Consider the following 14,327-nt stretch of genomic DNA (forward strand, 5'->3'; position numbering starts at 1 on the left):
TGAACTTCAAGTACAAACTTTATTTCTATTACAAGGATGTTAGTCATTATAATAATAAAAAGAGGGAGATGGGGGCTCTGATACTTGGTTTTCAGAGTAAGTCACGGAGCTTAGGCCTCAGTCCCAATCAGGGCAGAGCCCAGCATGGCCCTGGCAAGGACTGGGAGGCCCTCGCCGTCTCCATCAGAAGGCAGCAAAGAAAAAGGAGCCGTCTCCCCACGAGAAACAGAAGGCAGTGACGCCAATGCCAAAGGCGTGGATTACAGCAAAGTCTCGAGTCCATTCACCTCTAGTTCAACTCATCTCCAAAAGCCTGTTCCTAACATATATTGCAACTGACCTGAACACCTCCCCACAGCTCCTCCACACACACCCAGAGGCCCAAATTCTAGTGTGGGGAGGGGCGGTACACAGGAGAGGTTACCCAAAAGTTCTCAAATTTAGGCCCTGCAGGGAAGACAATCACTTTACGGGTGGAAACTGGGTTTCCAAAACTCTCTCCTCTCTCCACCAGGCCCACACAGCACCAAGAAGCAGTGGTGATAGTATGTCAAAAGATGGAGTCCTGGTGGGCTGAGAGGCAGCAGCTAAAGCTGAAATATTTCTCAACAGCCTCCTTGGTAACCCTCCCTCAAACCCCCAAACATTCACATCACAATCTCAAAAGACACAAAATGGTCATAACCTAGAAAAAGTTAAATCCGTAAAATCTCCCCTGCCCACAGAGCCCAGGATGGGGCCTGCACTGCGGCAAGTGCAGCTGTGCAGATGGCACCCCTGTGCGGGTTCTCTGCAGACACCATTACTCCTCCTCTTCCTCCTCGGCATCCCCAGCTCCCTGCTGCTTGGGAGGTTTTGCCTATTGAAAACAGAACGCAAATGAAGCTTACGTAGAGAGTGACAATGCAGCGCACCTTTAGAACTCTGGAAATGTCGAGGTTCCACAGACACCTCTTCATCAAAAGCCACGAGTGGCCTGTTGCCCAGCTCCTCTGACTTCAAGAACCATACCAGACCCACCCACTCCGAGTCCTCACTGGGCATTTTGGGGCTGGATCCCCAGTTACCTTTGCAGTCCTGTTGCGAAAGCTGGCGGTTGTGGGGGTGACCCGTGAGCTCCTGCCACTTTCACTCCTACCACTGAAAGAGAAGGATTGGAAACTAGTTTCTAAGATGCCCCTGAACAAAAGTCTGAAAACTCACAAGACAAACAGTTAGAAGCAGACATAATAAGCAGCTCTCTGTGAGCAGATAATACAAAACAAAAAAACCCACAGATAGCAAAAGAACATTTTGGAATCAGGCCACAACACAAGCAGAGTCCACACTCTCATGGTCTCCTGAGCTACTGACTCTTACCTTGACCCGTATCTCCCTGAAGACCCACGGGGAAAAGAGGGCGCAAGGTTATCTGGGTAGAGATTTCGAACAGGGTGAATCACTGGAACGTGCCCAGTAGCCATGGCTCCATTATGGCTGTTTCGATTCCGCCCCTGGGAGTCCTGGCTGTCTAAGTTGTTGAGCTTCATTACGCTGGGCTGGGAACCAGGTCTTGGGCCTGATGTGGATGTTGACACTCGGTTACAGGAAGTCATCATATTGTTAATGGGTCTGCTGGGGGGAAGAGGGTAGGTGGGCACTTTATCTGTTTCCTGCTTAATATCATCCATGTAACCAGAAGACAGGTCTCCTGTGGAGAGAAGAGAGCACTGGCTTTAGGGGAAAGACTGCTCTTGCTATCAGCACTAGTTGGGGCAGGAATAAAAAGACTCTGGGTAGAACATTAACTGCCTCACATCTAAAGGCTGCTGAAACCCAAGACTCCAGACGGGGTTGGGAACGCTTTGTCCACACTGTATACTTATTACATGAGTGCTCATATACCCAACCAACAACGATGTGCAAGCACACCTTGAAAAATCATTTCTAACTGGCTTTGTAGTGAGTTTCAAAAACAGTTTACTTGCCTAGTCACGAGACTCTTTAATAATGATGATGACTGATGATGATGGAGTACCCTAAGCAAATTTCAACTAAAGGTAGGGGGGCCCAGGGCAGCCACAGCTGAGGAAAGCCACAGCTGAATTATTACTGACTACAAAGCATGTCTCTTGGCTGTTCCCAAAGCCAGGACCCTATAAACCTACACTCGAGACCACTCAGTCTAAACATGGGACCACAACTAGCCTAGTGAGATCCTACTGTGCTTGGCAGTTCAGGATTCAGGGAACCCCCATGGTAGAGCAGCAGATGAGAAACAGTAAACAGGCCCGAGTCAGCAGCAGACCTGCTTTGGCTCAGCCCTGACTAATACCCTGGTGTCTGATACGCCTCTTGGGCAGCTCTGGTGAGGTCTCTCGAGGCTGGAACTCCTGTCTAGGAATCCCCTCCGTCACATGGTGGTTTGCTGTGGCTGGGCGTTGGTCACACTGGTCCTAACAAGAAAAACCAAAATTAGTACCTCTGGGCTGAGTCATTTCTAGGAGCGGGAGCAGTGGGAAGAAAGGAAGGAACATCAAGTTGGGTGGACACACCTTATTGAGGGGACTTTGAGGAAGGGCACTGAGAGGAAGGGCCTGGGACTAAGAGGAAACACATCTGGAATGGAGGAACCACTCCCATTAGCACCCAAGGTACCAAAGAAGCACTGCCTGGTTTGCGCAGGGATTGGAAGGGCTGGTGTTGAGAGCCCTAAAAAGCACGCCTACGCTTTGACCAGAGAGTAGCTGCATGGTTGCTTATTTCACAGTCTCCCACAGGAGACAACAGCCCGCAGGAGACAACCAGCCCGCAGGAGACAACCAGCAGTCACATATCTACTGCCTGATCCAAAATCAGAAGTCTTTATTACACAAATGAAATGTGTGGCATTCTGGCAACAGCTACATGGCATCAACTGCAAAAGTGACCCTGAACACACCTGCAGTGTTCACTCCCCACAACAAGGAAGATTGGGCAGAAAATTTATTCCTCACTAACAGGCTGGAATCCTAGACTGCAAAAGCTGAAAAAGAACTTCAAATTGCCTAATCTAACTCCTTCATTTCCAGATGTCCCCAGTGAGGGAGCAGGCTGTATCCAAGATCAACCACAGAACTAGAACCCCAGGTCTCTTGAAATGTAAGCCTCAAATGCCACCACAGCAGGAAGCATCTGTCTGGTCGAGGTAGAATGTGTCAGTGACCTCAGAGGAGCTCTCTCATCTAAACCACTCTGGCAAGTCCTCCACGCCCGCTTAAATGGAGTCCTGGCTTCTTGGTCCTCAGCTAGTGACACGATGGCTTCAGTTGCCAGATGGTAGAGAAAGTCAGACAGGGCATGCCCAGTAGCAGAGTCAGGTATGCATGCAACTTAAACACTAACGAAGCATTCTCAGCTCTGAAAACCCCAGGTTCCCCACAGGATCAGCATGGAGTGAGTGGGCAGGGCCTCCAGGGACTCTTACCTGGTGGTGGAACAGCACCTCCTCTTCCAGCTGTACCCCACAGAATTCACAAGGGATGATGATGCTGTCTTCCACAGGGGGTGAATTGCTCAGGCCCATCAAAGAGTCTAACTGGTTACTTGTAGCCTGCTGCAGAAACCTCTGGAAGATAACATCCTGGTCCTCCTCCACCACTTTGGGGGAAGTACTACCCATATTAAACGAAGGTAAGGCACGGGAAGGGTTACAGCTTGTCTGTCTCAAAAAAAAAAAAATAGGTTAAAAAAAAGTTAAGGAAAAAAATACATTCCTAAAACATTTTCTAGAAGTCACAAACGTTTAATAATGCTTAATATTGGGGAGAGGAACTAGACGGGGTCAGGGGAATACAGATGGAAAACTTTTATTTTAAACATTTGTGTTTTTTGTTGTTTTTTTTTTACTGTGTTCATGGGGCCTGCAACACCAACTATGGCCTGCACACGTCCCTACATAAAGCCAAAACTCAAAAGACAAACACACCTGATGTGTGTTTACTCAAGTAATTCACAACACACCTGATGGTCAATCAGCAGGTCCTCTGGGTAGAGCTCCTCACAAAATTCACAAGGCAACATGGTCTCATCAGCTGCATCTAGGTATCAGAGGCCACACAGAAACCAAATGAACAAAAACAACCTTGATTCAACCTGTTATCCCCCTGGTGGGGTTTTAATTAAAAGTCTGACTCTCTGACATTTCAGAGACATAGCAATTTGTGGGCCTGCAAATCCTCCAAGGGAAACTACCCAAGAGACAAACCCCAGACAAAAAACTTGCAACTATGGGAAAAGATTTGCTTGTCACCATTCCCTGAGTAGCATTAAAGCAGTAACTTTCCCACTACTCTCATTAAGAAGAAATTTAAATGTGTAATGATCCTAGGCCCTAATCTAAGAGCCTCCTGTGCATTATTTCAATCCTACATTACCTTCATTTTACAGATGAAGAAACTGAGGATTATATATTACTGGTAGACAAATATTCTGAGAAACCCTCCCAGTACAAAATATCAAAAGATGCTTAGTAAAAGTAACTTAGGTAAATAAATAACAGTGATGTTAAACCCAGGATTTCCAAAACAAAACAGCCTCAGTAAGACCACTGAGCAAATGGAGGGTGAACAACGAGAGGAGGTAAGGAAACTGGCCTAACTAGGTTTTGGCTTTGGGTAGGAGAGAAAAGTCTCTATTAAAATTCAGTTTAAAACTGTTCCAATTAGTAGTATCCCTAGGTGCCTGCTAGAAGCATGTATACATACTCTCAGAGGAACACACTAGAAAACAATGCTAGCTCGAGTGCCTGCACACAGGGAGGGAGGCAGCAAGCCACCATGAGTGCGTCAACAGAAACAACAAAAAGAAAAAAATGTTAAGATGTGTTTTCAGACACGACAGAAAAATAAGAATATTTAACATGTTTAAAGATATCTTTAAAAGAGAACTGCAATATGATTAAGGTATAAGAGGTTATTTTGAAAATGATGACACACTGAAGGAAAAAGACTCAGACTCAAATAGAAATGAAAAATGTGTTATGTGCAAGGAAGGAACTTATGTGAAACTTCCTGGAAGTGGATCTGTACTGCATTTACACAGAGCACCCTTGTTCTTAAGACATACATCCTGAAGGACGTAGGGATAAAATGTTATTATCTGCAACTTCTTCTCAAGGGGGGGGGGGAGTTATAAAGATCAAAGAAAAATACTAGAAATGGGGAATGTAGAAAAACGGGTGTATAGGTATTTCCTATACTATTCTGATAGTTTTTAAAAATAGAAAGTTGGGAAAAACAATGAACAAAAAAGGCAAATTTTATCTCATGAAAAACTTTCTATTTTATATGAATTGTATAGCGTTAAGACCAAAAAACCTGTGGAGACAGAGGCTAGTGAAGAAAGACAGACCTACCCTTTAGGTCATTCAGAGCATTGGGACCTCCAAGGTACTGGTCTACCTCCCGCACAGCCCTCCAGAAGTCCTGGTCTGCCAATTTGGGGGCCTGGCCTTCATTTTGCAGACTTAGGGCCAACATGAAGTCCAAGTTTGCACTGTCTTCACCACCCTCTTTGGGGGACTGTCGGCTTCTATTCTTTTCCTGCCTTTCTTGTTCTTCCACTGAAAAAAAAACCAGTTCTCAAGATACATCAGAAATGTTGCCATGCTTTTGCTCAAGTCCATGCATCTGTGCAGGAACAAAAGAGGCCCAGCAGTCCAGGTCTCACAGGACTCCAAATGTGAAGTCTGCCAGATAAAGGGCTCCATTACCATTCTAATTGCTTTATTAATAAGCAATATTATTGAGCTTTAACTAGGAGATGGACACTGTGCTAAACATTTTATGTATATCTTCTGCATTGTAGCAAATGGTTTACAGCATGGGATCAGACTGTCTGAATTCAAATCCCTGCTCTACCACTTAACTCATGAGACTGCTGTGAGAATTAAATGAGTTAATACATGTAAAGCACTTTGCAAATGCCTGAAGCACACAGGGCATACTCGGTAAAATTAGCTGTTAATAGCATTGTAATAATTATCATCATCAAACCTAACTATAATCCAATAGTAATCCAATTCAAAGAGGTTCTAGTACTCCCATCTGTAGGAAAGTTAGGTGTTCTTCCTAATGCTACCTAGCTAGTCAGGTTTCTAGAATTAAGATCTATTTGGCCCCAAAGTCCTGTTCCCATTTGCCGAGACTCTGAAACCCTTCTAAAAAACACAACTCACACAAATTATTCTGAATTGGAAACTGGGTTGTCACGTTCCTTTGGTTGGTAGTCCTACTATGGAAAAGGTCCGATTCTAAGGCTGCCAGAGGCCTTCGGGGTAGCCTCATGGGTGGATCCAGAGACTCAATTTGTCTGAGGAGTTGGGATGCAATCCAGATTCCTTCTTGACCCCAAGACGCATCATATGCATTAGGAGGCATGGCAACCTCTTCTCTCTTTTTCTCCCCATCTCTCCCACAAACTTCAGGGTGAGTCTTTAGATCTTTCACCATGACATTACGCCTACAAATGCCACATAACTCTGTCCGGGCACCACAGTAGTCTTCATGATCCTTCAGTTTAAGAACAGCAAGTTCCAAATCACAGTGCTGGCAAATGGCAAGCCGTAGAGGACACTCAGTTTCCTGCAACATAGAATAACAAAGCAGTTAATATGCAAATCTAGGAGAGGCCATGGTTTAGTACAGGGCAAAGCAAAAAATATTTACTTCAATGTTCTCTTCCAACCTTCTATGTACTTAAGAGTCAGGGCTTCTCTCTGTCCCTACCACCAAGTTCTACAAAAAGAAAATGCTTAGAAGGAACCTACTTGCCTAGCTAGCGTGGTTCAGCAGTTGAGCATTGACCTACAAACCAGGAGATTGCAGGTCGCTTCCCAGTCAAGACACATGCCTGGGTTGCGATCCCCAGTGGGGGTGTGCAGGGAGAGCTCATCAATGACTCTCTCATCATTCATGTTTCTATCTCTCTCTCCCTTCCTCTCTCTGAAATCAATAAAGATGTATTTTTTTAAAAAAGGGCAAAATGAAGTCACAAGATTTATAAGGCAGGTTGTGCGCTAAGGAGTTCGTACCACACTGGCAACCCCAAGTTTGGCTTAGCACTCAGTGAGGCTGCTAATAGCCAAACCCCAGAATGAGAATGACAGACTCAGTTCCAAAGGGAAAGGCTCTGAGGTCTGAGCATGGAGCACAACAGCCATGCAGCTGAATCTGGCAGAAAACAGTTAAAGCCTCCAATAGGCTTTGAGAGGCGGTGTGCATAGACCTCACAGAGAACAAAGGCAAGCAGACTGGCTTTCTGCTCTGCATGTGGCTCTGTAATCTCACCACTGGCCATGGTAACTCACTCCCTTCATTGTGCAGGGAAACCAACCTCATGATTCTTTAAATGCCTCTTCTCCATCTTCTTGTTACATTTGCAGGCAACCTAGGATGAGAAGTGAGAACGAATAAATTGTGACAACTCGCTCACTTGCTAGTGCACAACAAGTATAATACATTCATGAACATTCGTGTCCTTGGTGGTTCACCTGACAATGTTCTGTCGCCATGTGAGTCTCCATGTCAGATTTGGGAAATGCTTCCTTGCAGATAGGGCACATACCAATGTTCCTCTGACAGTGGATCTCATGGATGGTAAAGTTACACACAGGAATTTCTTTTTTGCTACAGAATTAGATCAAAGAAAAAAGCAAGCATTACTGACTGATCTAGTTACTGATGAATCACGTGGAAACCTGTCCTGTCCAATCTTTATTTTCCATTATTTCTCTTTAGTGAATATCTAGACTATTAGCTTTATGATTGTTACTACCCCTGCTTTTCAAGAATTAACTCCTGAAGGTTTTGAGTCTTCTGGGCAACACTCTCTGAATTATCAGTGCTACGTACTAACTAAAAGCTCAACCTCACTTTCTAGACTTCAGAGCTGATCACAACCAACTACATAAAGTCAGATGCCAAAAAGAGCTGAGCTAGGCTTTTCCAAAACCATCTATCCCCCCAAAGCACAATGGTACACTCCAGGATTATTAAAAAACAAAACAAAAACAAAGACAAAAAAGCCATGGCCAATTTGGTTCAATGGTTACAGCATCAGCCTGCGGACTGAAGGGTCCTGGGTTTGATCCAGGCCCAGGGCACGTACCTTGGTTGCAGGCTCCTTCCCCAGCCTGGTCAGGGCATGTGCAGGAGGCAGCCAATGGATGTACCTCTCTCAAATCAATGTTTCTCTCTCTCTCCACCCCCCCACTCTCTCTGAAAAAGCAATGGAAAAAATATCCTCAGGTGAGGATTTCAAAAAAAAAAGGGGGGGGGGGCTACCATTTATTTTCACTTTCAGTCTGAGGTAGGTTTAATCTCATTAGATTTTATCCCACTAAAAGTCAAACCAGGCTAAAATAGTGTTTTAAATGGCAGAAAGTGATAGAGGCATAGTAGAAAAAAATATCCTATAAGGCAAGATACCCTCACAGAAACAATTTTCCTTTCAAGAAATGAAATCTTAATTCCATGCAGGGAAAGAATATTGTCAGCAGCAGTTGCCCTCATTATATCCTAATTCTGCCAGAAGGCTGAGAATTGAAAAATTGTTAATAAGAGAAAAATTGTTATTTGACTTGAACCTTGCACCAATCTGCATCAAACTACTATCCTTATTAAACATCTCTTTCCTTCTACCACGATTTGGTAAATTAAACATGACACAGGCAGTTCTGCTTTCTTTAGCTTTTAGTAAGAGCACTTGTGTATCACTAAAATATCAAGTTCTTGAGAAATCCCAATCAAGAATCAGATTAGTGCACTAAGTTTCACTTCAGCAGAGTTGCTTTCTTGTCACTCACGTGGGTAAAAACACCAAAATAGAAAGCCTAACGTTCGAGACAACGCCCAGTCTGCACTAACAGTTTTGGAATTGTGAAATGATGATTAATCTGGACTGCCAGAAGACTTTAGACTGTTTTTTGTGTGTGTGTGTGTTTTTTAAGCAATTGAACATTCCTTCAGCAAAATTCATTATAAAAACAGTTCAGCTGCTCTGGTTGAACTGCTCGCTCACTACTAGAGTAGAGCCAAGCTCACTAAACTTTGATCTCAATCATCCCAAAACAATCAGCTACTGTAGCCACTCAGGGAAATCCTTGCAACATAATCTGAAAAAAATTCATCTAGCCCAATATTTTATTATGCCTTTAGTACTTTTTTAAAAAATGTATGATGATATTTTTCAGAAAGACCAAAAATAAGTTCCCATATTTGTAGGTCAGAAAAGTGAGGCCCAAAGCAGTCAAGTGAGTTGCCAAAAGTCATTAACTAATTAAAAGCAGGAACCAGAGCCCTGAGGGCCAGCTTCATCCTATCACTCTAGACACTACAATACTATGATAGCTAAACCAATTATCTCGTCAAATTACCAAAACAGGCACTCTTACAGAAAGTTGTTGGAAAGGCTTTAGACCCATACATTTGCAGGACATATTATACGGCTCTAACTTCAACCCGACATAAATAAGCCAGCTCTTTACAGAAGCCAGTTCGCCCTCATTGCAGTAACATTTCTTAGATTAATTTCTTACCAGTTGTCACACAGTCGAGTGTCCTGATCATCTAGAAATTCAGCCATCTTTTAACTCTTCCGGAAAACTACAAAGGTAGAAGTGAGAACTTTCCATTTCATTTCTGCTTTAAGAATGACAAGCAAAACACACACACAAACTGGTGCACAGAAAATGTCACAAAAACAAGTGCACTTAAAGCATTTTATTTAATACCCAACACATGGGTTTAAAATAATTTGACTCACAAAAAAAACAGCACAAATAACTGCCACATACTCCTCACCCAAAACATCGTAAGTAACCATAGTAAAATTATAGAATGTAGGAAACTAAAACTAATACAATACTAACAACTAGTCAATAGGTCTTCAAATTTCACAAATCATCCCCCTAATACCCTTTTTCTGGTTCAGGATCTAATCCAGGGTCACATACTGCATTTAATTATTTCTCCTTAATCATCTTTGATCTGGGCTATTTCTTCAGTCTTTCTTCATCTCGTATAGCCTTGTTAAGCGTATTGGCTAGGTATTTTGTAAAATGTCCCTCAGTCTGGTTTTGTTTGCTCATGATTAATACATATCTGGCAAGAACACCACAGAAGTGACGCTGTGTGCACCTTGGTGCATTATATCAGAAAACATGTGATGTCAACAGGCTTATTATTACAGGCGATGTTAACTCGGATCACTTAAGACAGAGTCTGCCAGGCTTCTCCACTGTCCAGTTTTTCCCTTATTTTGAAACAAGGCATCAGTGCAGAAGGCAAAAGCACTGGCAGTTTTATTACCAATATTTATTTTAGATGACTCCTCCCCCTGAGCAAAAATGATCTTAAATACCACCCCAAAGAGGGCTCGGCTGTTTAATGGTTTTGACATCTCCAGACAAACTCATTTTTCAAAACACATATTCATTCATTGATTCATTCATTCATTCAACATGTTAACTAAGACCCTGGTGCCAGACACTGTGCCCTGGCATGAAGAATACTTTACAAACTGAAGAAAGATCGTGTCCGACCCAACAGATCAGTTCAGTAAAAGACAAAAATAAGCAAAAGAAATAGATATACCTCAATAAGGGTGAGTATTTTGATAGAAAAGTACAGAGACAAAGGGAGATGGGCGTGGAGGAAGCCTACGTTAGACGAGGGTGGTGGGGAGCTTTCTGAGCCAGCCGTGCAAACACGCAAAGTTAAGACAGCGGATGGAGCGCGGAAACACCCATCAGGGCAGCGGGCCTAGGCGGCGACGCGAAGTAAACACAGCTCTGGGGGAGCGTAACGAAGAGGGCGGCTAACGCCAGAAGCCTCGTCGCGAAGGGCAGAGAGGACGCCGAGGACTTCAGACTCTGCGGGATTTAGGACGGGACGCGCTTCAAGACGGCCGCCGCCCGACCAGGAAAACTAGGGCTAGGAAACACCTCTCTACGAAAATAAATCACCTTCCCAAAAGGTACTGCTCTCAGGGCGGATTCTAGGTGTGACCTAGTCCAGCCCACTGAACCGGGGCAGAGCCTCGGACGGGCGAAGCCCCCGGTTTTCTAGCTGCGAGGGGACTGGGGCCGGCCCCTCTGCCGCCGAGCGGTTTAACCTCCCTGGGCCTCCAGCTCCTCACGCCGACAACCGACGGTTACTTCCAGGGGTCCTCACGAGCAGAGACGCGAGGGCGCGGAGGCGCTGCGGGGCACAGCCGGTCTCCCGCGTCAGGGCGGCCCCTCCGCGCCAGGGGGCGGGGCTGCCACTTCGGGGTCCGGACCCAGGAAGCGGTTTGTAAAGCCCCTCCCCAAGCGACGTCGGGGTCGGCGGTCGGGGTCCGAGCGGGGAGGGCACCAGCTTCGCACCCTGCAGCGATTAATTGCGTTTACCGCAAACGCTCGCCACCGACCGTCTTTATAAGTCCCGGCCGCGACCGTACCGGGTGAAAGGCATTATGCCCACTTCAGGGACCGCGAAAGCGGAAGTCCCGGCAGGGAGACAGTTCCGCGCCGCAGTGGGTCAGGTGGGGAATCGAACCCGGGTCCGCCGACCGAGAGCCCGCCCTAGGCCACCGCGACGCCCCACGCCCGCAGCTCGAGGCTCGGGCCCAGCGGCGCCCCGACGACGCCCGCTTCCCAGCCGCCGGGGCCAAGGCCAGAAAGGGGCGGCGGCAGCGCCGCCTGGGTCTGTCGAGGCACCGGTTCCCTGAGGAGAAAGCGCCGCCTCCGCCACCGGCTGAGGACACGCCGCGGCGCGGGCATCTTTCTCCCAGCGGCCGCGACCCCCGGGGCCTACAGCCCCCTCGCCCACACACCCCTACCTCAGGGTAGCGGCCTCCTCGCGAACCGGAGGCCCCAGGGAGCCCCCCCAGGCGAGGGCCGCCGCCGCGCTCACCTAGGATCGGAAGAAGGACGTCGAGCTGACCCGCAAGCCTCGGCCACCGAGCAGCCTCAGACAACCTCGGCGCCGAACAACGGCCCCCGGAGCCGCCTTACCATTTCCGACCGTCCCGGAGGAGCGCGCCCATTGGTCAGCGGCGGCCCCGGAGGCCGACCTATTGGGCGGCACCGTTGTCGCTCCCAGGGCCCCGCCTTCGGTGCGCCGATTGGCTCCTCACAGCTCGGCTGGGGCGTGTCCCTGGAAGTCCCCGCCCCTGCACATCTGGAATGAGCGGTTCTGGACCCAGCCGCTGCCCGTGACACAGGCTAATAATATGGGCGTGAATAATACTGCACAGACATTACTAAGACGCCTAATATATTAAGGTAATTGTCTTCTGTCCTCTTGTCATGAGTCATTAATACTTATTAGTAATTCTTTTTGCTGTCACGGTGCCCTCTTGCGAGGCGCTGCCCATGTCTGAGCCCTCGGCTCTCGGCGGAGGAAGAGTGAGCGTGGCCGAGACGCGGGTGTGAGGCCCAGGCTCTTCCCTTGCCCCGTGTGGGCTCTCTGAACGCCTCTTCCCTCACGCGTAAAAAGTAAACAAATACACATGTAAATATAACCAAGAATATTCCTATTTACCATACAGCGATTTAAAATCGTGATTTTACTGTAGGACCTTGGCAAAATGTTCCTGAGGTAGTGCTAAGAGGGAAAAGCAGGTTACAAAGCATCATTTACTTGTAGCCGGAAAGACTATTTAGTTTAAATACGCAATATAGTCTGTGTGGTTCCAAAAGTTACAAAGTTCAAAACAGGCAGTATTAATTCAAGGTGAGAGAGAAGTCAGAATAATGTTTCCATTTGAAGGGTATGGACTACAAGAGAATATGAGAAAGTTTCCACATATCATGCAGCAGGAAGGGAATAATTTTTTCCCTCCTTAAAACTGTTATGCCCTTTTTAAAAATTTTTTAATTTTTAAATATATCTTTATTGATTTCAGAGAGAGGAAGGGAGAGGGAGAGACAGAGATAGAAACATCAAGGATGAGACAGTCGTCATCCATTGGCTGCCTCCTGCACACCCCTGACTGGGGATCGAATCTCCATCTCCTGGATCCTAGGTGGATGCTCAACTGCTGAGCCTCGCCCGCCCGCCGGCTGTTGTGCCTTTTGACCAAGCAACTTCACCAAGAAATTTCTAGGAAGCCCAGTTATATACAGAAATACTCATGCTGTGTAATTACAAGGATGTAGGATGTTTATTACTGTTGTTTTTAGGGATGAAAAATAGCAACAAATGGTCCCTCAAAAGGAAACCAGTTAAATAAGTTAAGCTTCCATAAAAGAGACAAAAAGTAAAAAAGAATTAAGTATGGAAAGAGATAAAGTAAATTGTCATATGAAAACATTGAAAAAACAAACCTATTAAGAGGTTTTAATAGGATTTTATATTTGTAAATACTAGACTTTAATAAGACAAATATAAATCCTATTAATATGTTTGGTTTTATACTTGTAAATAATAATTAAAAATAACATTAGTAGCCCGCTGGTGTTGCTCAGTGGTTGAGTGTCAACCCTGGTCAGGGCACATGCCCTGGTTTTGGGCTCCATCCCCAGTAGGGGGTGTGCGGGATGCAGCTGATCTATTATTCTCTCTCACAGTTGATGTTTCTCTCTTTCCCTCTCCCTTCCTCTCTCTGAAATCAATAAAAACGTACTTTTTAAAAACAGTAATATTAAACTATTTATCTAATAATATATGTTACAATATAAGCTTAGAAATAAGCTGGAGGAGTAATCCATTCCCAGTGGTGGCCTCTGACAGGTTGGGTTTACAAGGACTTTACTTCTTACATTGAATAATCTTGCAAGTAAGCTATTTTTTTAAGCAGGGGGAAAAAAAGAATACCTATTTCTCCTGCTCCTGACTACACACAGTGAACTGATGAGAGAATTATGAGCCAGATTTTTAGACTTGCTGACTGCTCTGTATGACCTCTCGGTTGAATAATCTATGGCATAATATATTTTTCCTTTTTTACCCTATTTTTTCAATTTTATTGAAGCACAATCTACAATTAAGCCCCAATTTAAAATGCACAGTACAATGTGCTTGACATATGTAACTATAACTACAATCAAGATATAGACTATTTTGATCTCGCATCTGTCAATCCCCACCCCTCACCCAGCCACTGGCAGCCCCTAATATGCTTTCTATTACTGCAGAGTGGAGTTTCATCTAAGTGGAACCATACCGTGTGTCCACTTCTGTGTCAGGTTTCTTTCACTTGGCATGTGTTTGAGGTCCATCCATGCTATTGATCATATCAATAATTCAGTCCCTTTTATTGCCTGGTATCCTTCCATCCTATGCATGTACCACAATTTTCATTAATGGACATACAGTTGAATCCAG

At 45.4% G+C, this 14,327-nt stretch overlaps 1 protein-coding gene across 3 annotated transcripts; it reads right to left on the bottom strand.

The window, feature by feature from the left end:
- On the bottom strand, positions 1–12,001 carry TRAFD1 (TRAF-type zinc finger domain containing 1). Of its 3 annotated transcripts, XM_016203088.2 has the most exons (12): positions 11,913–12,001; positions 9,557–9,623; positions 7,511–7,646; positions 7,354–7,407; positions 6,197–6,602; positions 5,375–5,581; positions 3,982–4,058; positions 3,446–3,679; positions 2,315–2,435; positions 1,360–1,690; positions 1,068–1,140; positions 1–859 (listed from the first exon to the last, which is right to left on the bottom strand). In XM_016203088.2, the coding sequence occupies exons 2-12, from the start codon at positions 9,601–9,603 to the stop codon at positions 803–805; spliced, it is 1,743 nt and encodes a 580-aa protein (XP_016058574.1). In that variant the 5' UTR covers positions 9,604–9,623; positions 11,913–12,001; the 3' UTR covers positions 1–802. The 3 variants fall into 3 exon arrangements, with proteins under 3 accessions (XP_016058574.1, XP_016058573.2, XP_016058575.2); XM_016203087.2 differs by having other exon boundaries at positions 1–1,140; XM_016203089.2 differs by lacking the exon at positions 5,375–5,581 and having other exon boundaries at positions 1–1,140.
- Between the last annotated feature and the right edge of the window lie 2,326 nt (positions 12,002–14,327).

This window comes from Miniopterus natalensis, chromosome 20 (genome assembly GCF_054644295.1).
Source record: "Miniopterus natalensis isolate mMinNat1 chromosome 20, mMinNat1.hap1, whole genome shotgun sequence".
In the NCBI taxonomy this organism is placed as follows: Eukaryota; Metazoa; Chordata; class Mammalia; order Chiroptera; family Miniopteridae; genus Miniopterus; species Miniopterus natalensis.